Raw genomic sequence first — 9,252 nt, forward strand, 5'->3', positions numbered from 1 at the left:
TTAAAAAGAAAACCTCACCATGGCAAATCTGACACTCATTCCTTTTATTAAAAAAAGGAAGATCATTGCAACTTCAAAAGAAAGTAAAGTAGAAAAGTACATCTAAATGACATCTCTAGCATAAAATAAGAATGGGGAAGGATCTAATATCATTCGATTTTTTTTTATGATTTGACATTAGATTCTATTATCACTGTCATGCGTCATTTAGATTTTTTTTTTGAAGCAGTGAATGTTAATTTAAACTGAAACATGACCATCTTAAGAACATTTAATGTACCAAATCAGATAAAATAACAATATGGATCGCCATCTCAACACAGTGCAGCTTAAACTACTTCAATTACATGTCACTGGATGTTTCGGCAAAATCCTTTTCAGTAAAATTCGGAACATCTGACATGCCAATGCGCTGACTTCAATGAGTCACACAAGCAAGCACAGAGAACTTGTAAATTAACACGGCTTGTCAATTATTCTCTTAAAAGATAAACACAAACCTTAAAGCTCATAAGGTTGAATGAACATTTTTCACTCAGTGAATAATGAAGGTAATTAAGAGGGATTTATTAATGCCATCTTGAGCACTTCCAAAGATGCATGAATATTTGGACTGAAACTGAATCCTCAGATGAACTTTCACCGTTGTGCATTCCAACAGATTAAGGAGGAACACTCAAACCATTTTTTTTTCTCAATCCAGGGCCTGTCATTAAGAAACCTTCAGTATCTACTGAAATCCTTTAAACAAACGGCACTAAAACTCACGCAGTTATCAAAATAACGTACTATGGTTTGTTCAGACTACGGCAGGACCTACATAATCAATATCTCTTTGAAGAGACAGAGACAGTCGCTACTTTATAATCTTATTGCACCTCACTGCAATTGACTCCGGGATGTGCATGACTGGCTCACTTTAACTTTATCTTTTATCACATCAAAATTCTCTCCGCTAGACAGCAACTGAACAGCCTCCTTCATGACAGAATAAACACATTCAGCTCCTCATTCGAGTCACAAGCCGTTTCTTAAGTGCAGTAATAACATCCATGGATTTTAATACCATAAGACAAATTGAATAAATGTAAATGTTTTGTCCTATTCTAAAACATTGTACAGATAAATTTGACGTATGAATCCAGCAAGCCTCGTCTAGTCGACAGCAACAAGGGTGCGGCTACAGCCTTCAAAAGCTGATAACGTCTGCCGTGGATTTCCTCACCTCATGTCAGCTCCTTGCAACACCCCCACAAGTCACACTGACATAAACCAGAGGCCAGTAAAGTGGCCAAAAGGTTACGCCGTGGAGGTCGGGCTAGGTCCTACACACAGTTCCTCATTTCCTGGGCTGGACAGTCTGCTCTACTCATAAAGCTAATAAGGCCCTCCTTGTCCCGGGTGGCTGGGGCCCAGGCTGCCCTACTCATCACTGGCCACACCATGGGGGTCAAGGGGTAGGTGGGGAGGCTGCTTCCCATTAGCCTGTCCCCTCTCCAGGTGCAGCTAATGGGCTCAGCCAGAGGCTCTCCAGGACCACTAAGGCAACCACCAACACAGGCCTGGAAGTGATCAGCACCCAACGCCTGGGAGCCGTGACAAACAGACAGCCCACTTAAAGGAATCAAGTTAAAAATAATTATTTTTCTTCACTACACTGGGAATGCCTTGTCTTGTGTGTGCAGTTATGGCAATATATCTGAAAATGACATCTTACAGTAAAGATGAAGAATATAAACTTGCAAGCACATTTACTGAACTACTGAGCATGTGAAAAGTCTATAATTATCTCTATTTTTTTACCAATTTCTTATGCTCATAAAAAAAATTACAGATTTTTTTTTATTATTATAAATTGGCACTTAATCAATACTGTATTTTTTGTTTATAGAATACATTAATTTTCAAGATGAATTAACTGTACGAGTGATTTTTAACCGTTTCAAATAGTTATATTGCAACTTGATTGAGAGCATTTTCCCCCCTCACTCCTTTCAAATGTTATTTTAGCTGAAGAGCAATTTTTCTTGATAAGGGCAAAGCAAGAGGAAAACATACGTGCGTAAATCAGCTCTGCAATCACTCTCTCTCATATCCACCGCAGGCAGAGTGTTAAGCAAATTGACCTCCAGCATGAAAGATGATAAGCAATCAACAGTTAACCATCATGACTCATCTTCCACTAACATTTCTCTGCAACCAAGTTCTTTAATCAAAAGCATTTCTAAAAATGGGCACCTTGTGGTCCTTTGTTTCACAGAGCGCAGAAGCCTAATTGAATTAGGGACCCTGCCTTTGCCAGTGGAGACAAAAACAACAACATGCTTTTATGCACACCACCTCGATGAACAAAATGAAAACGGTGGCTTACCTGTGCTGCTCCACCGCCTCATTGTCAGGCAGCTCGGCACCACACACGTTGCAGCGCTCGTTCGGGACGCGGCCGTCAGGCTTCATCCCGGCAGCTAACTCGCCGAGCTTGCTGAAGAACTCCCTCTGGATGAAGCTCTGAGGCAACAAGCCCCCGTAGGCACTGAAGTCCATGGACATGGCCAGGGCTGGGGACATGTGCAAGGATGAGGCCATGGAGGCGGGCATAGAGAGCATCGCTTCGTTCTTGTGGTTAGGGGGAATGCCGTAGAGTGACGCCAAGTGTTTTTCGGTCATCCCCGCCATGGCCTCCAAGCCCATTTGGCTGACCTCAGCCTGCTGGTCACCCATACCTTCCTCCCTGACATAGTGCAGCTCACGGGCACTGGTGATCACGCTGCTCCTGGTGGGGGTGCCGGGCCCGTCGCGGTTCTTGTCGGACTCTCCGCTGCGTTCGCCGTTGCTGGAGGCGCTGGATTCCATGGCTTTAGAGCTCTCGTGCTCTCTGCTGTCATCTACTTGCATCATCTCCGTCTTGATCTCTCCCAACATGGGGTGGGAATTGCCATGCAGGGGATGCTCTGCACCCACTCCGGGGTGCATGGTGCTCTGCAGGAGGGACTGGCCGATGCTCATTAGGCTGTCCACGGCTGCTTTGGTTGGGCTCATGGTGGAGAGGCCGAAAGAGGTGGAGACCGAGGGACTCTGATCCACCATTCCTGGCAGCCCCAGTGCTTGCTGGGCAGCCGACCCGTAGCCGCCTTCCTCCACGGAATGCTTTTTCGAACCCCCCAGGTTCCTGGCGTGCCGTCCCTTGCGTTCCTCGTCGTCTTCTGTGCCGCCATCGTTCATGTTGACCTCCGTGTCATTTTCATCTGACGACTGGATGGTCTCCAATATCTTCAGGCATTGCTCCTCCAAGTACTCTATTTCTAAGATCTCTGCTGCGTACAGCAGGTCATCCAGATCCTCCACTTTAGCTTGGAGCGTGGCAGTATAGGCGTACTCCAGAATCTGCTGGAAGGTCTTTGGTGAGAGAAAGTCCAGAGTGTAATGTTGGCTGTTGCGGTGAAATAGGATCTCGAACATCTTACTGGTGCAGGCCAGCACAGTCCGGTGAGCGTGGAACTCCTGGCCGTCCACCATGATGACCACGTCACACAGTGTGCCGGCCAGGCGCATTTGATTAGCCTTGTGCAGCAGGGCATTGGGGTGATTGGGGTTCTGGAGCTGGATCATACCCATTTTAGTCAAATCCATAACGTCTCTGAAATCCACACTGCCAACTCATGAGTCTTTCTTTCCACGTAGCAGTCTGTTCAGTTATCTTTGTAAACAAGATAAGGTCAATCTAGAAAGAGATGAAAGAGGCCCACCGTTACATACAACAAAGTCTCAATGTTTATTCTTTGTTTCTAAATTAACAACCATCATTCTTAATTTTTTCCATTTAAAAAAACCCCAAAAAACATGCCATAAATTATATTTACGGTCCACTCTGTAGTGTATTGTTAAAATAAAGCATTTAATAGCCAAAAATATTCCCAAGGGAACCTTGAGGCCGGATTCCCAAAATCCGACCCCAAGTCGGTCAAATCGCACAAAATAAACCAAAAACGACAAGTGGCCCACATGAGAAACGGGGAAACTTGGCTTTAGCTCTAGTAAAGGCTGACAGTAATCAAGCCTTTGTTTCTATGTGTTCAAGCTCGCCTCACAAAGCCCATCAACAGCCTCCTGAAATGAAATGGCATCTTATTCAGTATTCTCATCACAGGCAGGGATACTGAGCGGAGCATGGAGAGTGAGGCAAGCTGTTGCCAGGAATAGTTGGAAGTGGAACAGAGGATGACACAAAACAGCTCAGAGCTCCTAAAACACATCAAAATGCCATTTTTATTTTAAATACACATCCATCTACCATATGTAAATTATATAGATGTCTGATAGCTATAATGTTTTAAAGATAAAGCATCAAGACACATAAAATATAATGTTTAAAAACAAAACCTGTCATTTGTCAAAAAGCTCATGGTTGGCCATTTGTCATTACATCACTTTTTACATTTAGGCTACTTCATTTTCACAATTTATTATGCTACTTAATAAAAAGACACCCTAGCTATGATTTGAGTTTAAAATGAACCTTGTTCAGCAACCTAACACTATAACAAAAACATTCCCGTGGCATTTGAGTAATATCACTTTTGAGTGAACATAATCCGAGGAAGATCCACCTGTAACATTTGGCAAGCGCGGAGAGGAAGTGGTCCCTTTAATAACAATATCACATTAAAATAGAAGATACGAAACGGGGGGTTTACTCAGATGTAATATTTCCCACTTTTTTTAATCAACAAAAGCCTCACCAGTGAAGAGCTAATGGTCCTTGTTAAACACTATAATCTTTAACACTATAATATACCGTCATTCATAGCGGTGAATGACGGGCTTTTTCATTGTAAATACCGTCTCCGACAGCAAATATGGAAAAGTTATGATAAAGGACGACAGGAGAGAAATATATTCCAGGGGTTTCACGCTGTTTAAATTACCTGAGAATACAGGAAGACGAGTAATAAATGAGAAATTAATGTTAAAGCGCAGTAACTATGAGACGCTAGCACTAATGACGCCAGTGATTCACGCACGCGAACTGTACAACTAAAACAACAGACAAGAAACGAATACTCCTTTAATCATTTTATTCAACTACTGCTGTGATTGCAGCCATCTACCTCATATACGATAAAAAAAAATCAATGAAAAGTCTAGGCAGAGCTCATTTGACTGATCAATTAATGATTATTCGACTGTTTCACACGTGAATCAATGTAACGTTAAGTTAAATAAGGACCCGCCTGTTATTTCATAGACACATCGTGAGGCCAAGCAAAATAGCGTTTGGGTTTAACTGATCTATTTCAATATTGGAATAAAACAGGCATGGGAAAAAGTCATTTTACTTGAATTGTAGGCTACAGTACAATTCAGTTCATTTTGAAAGACAGTGACACGCTCCTCCACGGTGTCGCTGATTTAATGATTATAGGCTACCTACTGACAACCAAAATAATCATCAAAAACCCATAACTGTTTGATCAACACCAAACTTCAGTTATGGCATATTTAAACTGTCTGAACGTTCAATTTGAAGCGGTCACGCTGAGAATAAAGCACATGGAAGCACGTCACTGTCTGGTGCGCGAGCCGACCTCACGTCCCCCGAATACTAAAACACACGCTTACGTCAACATAACATCTCCACATGTGTAAAGATGAACATAAACAGACATATCCAACAGCTGTCCGGAGCCTGCACAACGCTGACAGCCACACTTTTACTTTTTCGGTGCACTCTCACAATTCACCTTCACTTGAAGCAACAGTAGAAACACTGTAACTTGATGTGATGCTGCGCGCAAACACATCTGATCAACACAACGCGGATTCTCTCTTAATGTGAACATTTCCCTAAAGTGAAAACACACAGACAGAGGGGTATGTCAGGAGCTGTGGGTGTTTTAAAGGTGCGCGCCTGTACTCACCTCACCTGTGTTGCACGTTTGGCTTCCGAGCGTGCGGTTATTAGGACTGTAGCATAGTAACGCAGTTCACAGTACCCGCTCTATCTCTCTCGCGCGCGCACTAAACTCCTCTCTGCTCGCCGCTTAGCAAATCAACACTGCGGTGACGTCAGCGCACATCCTCGCCGGAGTCCTGACAAACACTGCTAAAGTGAGACACCTAGGGGGCTGTCGAATATAGGCCAGCGTGTCTGGGACATTATCTATCACAGCGTTTGGACTTTAATCATTAACCTTCAAGCATCATCACCTTTGCTACTACTTCTTCTACACCCGACTAACTTCTCAATGAGCTCTGCGCCGACTGAAATATTAAAGTTCTGTGCGATATGTACATTCATATTTAGACCTTTGCGAACCAATAAGTGCAATTTCCACTTACACATTCGTGTGAGCAACGTTCTGTAGCCTATGTTAGTAAACGTAGGCCTACATGTGTTTTTTTCTTTTTTCTTTTTGTTGTTGTACTTTAATTTACACTTCGTGGAGCCATGCCAATAAATAACGCTTATTCATAAGATTTTAGGCTACAGAAGAAGCTACCATGCATGCCAAATTTCTTCTTGTGTGCTTGAGCCAATAAAACACTTGATTCTAATTATGCTCAGAATAAATAAACAGGCCTACCTATAAATAAAAACTACTAATAATAATAATAAGGTAATGCTTTTCAATAAGGTCTTAAATTAGTATTAGTTAATGCATTAATTCATAATTCATTAACTGACATGAACGGACAATGAGCAACACATTTGTAATACAAGAAACTTATTGTTGGTGTAACTTTAAAAAGTGAGTGGCTGCCTTAAACACATTTGTACATTGAAAAAAAAAAGAGTTATTACAATGGAGATTGATTTATTTTGAAACTTAAACTATTATATCTGAACTACGTACAATTTCTAAAAGAAAAAAAAATTATGTGATAACAAATCATGAAAATATGAAAATATAAGTGCATTCAACTTTGTTTTAATGTTGGTTAAAAATCCAGATGTTCATTGTTTGTTCATGTTCATTCACAGTGCATAACCAATACAACGTTTAATTTTAATAATGCAGTAAATGTCAAAATTAACATTAACTAAGATAATAAATGCTGTAGGAATTGAATAAAAAAAACACAACATGAGCTATTAACTTAGTTCCTTTTTGTGAAATTACTTAAAGACAAGCTCTCTTTTATTTAAAAATATTTTATTCTCTTTGAGAAAATAAATGATTCATTAGAGGATTCATACATGGGATTCAAAATGTTTTCAAAAAGATTTAATAGATCGACAATATCACTTATTTGATGGTGAATTGTACATATTCAGTCAATTAGAATCGTACATGTCTTTTTAAAATGTTTAATTAGATGTTTTTATAGTCAAACAACTATGTAACAGACAACTGTCAGTTACGCATGCATGCTGCGTTCCAATTCGCCTACTTATAGGCTACTACGCCCTAAAAGTATACAGGCCTACTCTTTTTGCGAAGAAAACATTAATTCTTTTGTTTTGAGTGTATAGCAAAGGAGGCAAGCTGGACACACTAATTCGTCACCTTTAACGGACAGCTCTGTCGCGTGCATCTTATTACCGTAAACTGCCCTGTCAATCATCGTGTCACAGTTTAAATCCTCTATTCAATCTACGTTCATTTCTTACGTTTTCGGAGAGAAATGCTGTAGCACTTTGATCTGCCAGTGGGTCTTTCATACAGAAACTTTCCTCGTGTGTTTGGAATTTGAATATAATAATGCATTTAAAAGTTAATGGCTAAATACGTCTTTGCAAATCACAATGCTGCTGCAGATGCACTATAATAATGTAGACAACAACAATGAATGCATACATTTTCGTTTTCGTCTCCTTTATCTAAACCAAACCGTCGGACTCGCGCATCCGCCATGTCTGTAGTTTTTGAGCACTTTTTTTGCACTCGTGTTTGCAGTTCTAACCGAATCATCTTCCAACGCGTGATGGGTTGAAGGCAATATCAGCCGTTAGAGTGTGCATTGATCTGCACTTCAGATTCTGACCAGATATAGAAGACCGCCAGGTCTCTTTGGAACACTCATTTTAACATAGGCTACTACGATTTGGAACGTACTAATTCTATTTTCGAATGCTATTTCGGACTTTTTATCTGCTGAATCAATGTTTGTGCCAAATTTGTGGTCCTGTTTGGGATTGTTCTAGCTACATTTGAGAATATATGTTTGATGGTCAAACTTCATTGGATTTCATTTACCATCAAACCTCCACATCATTAAAGACTCCTTAAAGACAGTTAACACTTGCATCTGACTTTCACCTTAAATTTCTACAACGGTGAACGTTACAAAGACTGAACGCACATTGTTGGAACTTATATACAACTCATATATTCTATTTTGGTGTTTACATAAAGTCATATAAGGTGCTTACATTGCTGTTTTAATTTACTCATCATTGGATTAAAAACATATGTTGATGATGATGACACCCCCCCACCACCACCACCACCCCATTTAGCATGCATTTACTCTGAGTAGCACATGTTGTTTATAAAATTTCTTGGTAGAATGTAATGATATATGCTGACTTTGATTAAAAATAGACTAAATTATAGTATTGGGCAAAATAAACTGTGCAGACCTATCAGTAAAAAATGGCAAACTGAATGCTCTCATTCAATTCCAACTGCCATCAGCTATTTGTCACTCATATTTTCAGTGCAATTTATCCCGGTAGCCTGAAAATGGAGGGAAACAAGATTTTGCGTGAAAGATGGGAGATCATAGAGTGCCATCACCTTTGAGCTACATGCTGTGCTGGCTTACTTGGGGATAAATACAAAGACACTGCCCTAATCTCCATCTAATCCACATTTTACTGGATAAGACTGAAATGATACAATGACATTTTTATAATCAAAAGTGGAAAGCACAAGCCAACACAGGTCTGAAAATAGTGAAATCTGTAAAGTAAGTCCAAGAATGTATATATTGCATATATGTAGCACACATTAAAACCATTCATATTTAGAAATCAAACTCTAAAACTTAACCCCTTGGTCAAGTCACACATTGTAAACATATATAAGATGATGTTCTTTACTGAAAAAAATGTATTTAAGTGCAATTTATTGGCCTTGGCTCTGCAGGAGTGCCTTTCAGCACAGTTGCTGACACTTATACTGTAATTGAATATATGCAACATCACATGATGCATAACACCATTGAAATGGTTCTGAATGCACTAAGAGTAGATGTTTGCTGCCTATTTATCCACATAGTTCATATTCGCATATACTGTATAAATCA

General features: G+C 40.2%; 1 protein-coding gene across 3 annotated transcripts in view; it reads right to left on the reverse strand.

Moving 5' to 3' along the window:
- zbtb16a (zinc finger and BTB domain containing 16a) overlaps positions 1 to 6,028 on the reverse strand; it is a 113,726-nt gene extending 107,698 nt beyond the window's left edge. For 2 of the 3 annotated variants that reach the window (XM_039693865.2, XM_039693863.2), the window contains exons 1-2: positions 5,919 to 6,028; positions 2,372 to 3,721 (exon numbers count right to left, since the gene is read on the reverse strand). In XM_039693865.2, the coding sequence (XP_039549799.1) occupies positions 2,372 to 3,630 (1,259 nt within the window). In that variant the 5' untranslated portion in view covers positions 3,631 to 3,721; positions 5,919 to 6,028. The remainder of the gene's footprint in view (positions 1 to 2,371; positions 3,722 to 5,918) is intronic. The other variant, XM_039693864.2, reaches the window with a different exon arrangement.
- Between the last annotated feature and the right edge of the window lie 3,224 nt (positions 6,029 to 9,252).

Source organism: Pimephales promelas, chromosome 19 (assembly GCF_988280905.1).
Source record: "Pimephales promelas chromosome 19, fPimPro1.hap1.1, whole genome shotgun sequence".
Lineage (NCBI taxonomy): Eukaryota > Metazoa > Chordata > Actinopteri > Cypriniformes > Leuciscidae > Pimephales > Pimephales promelas.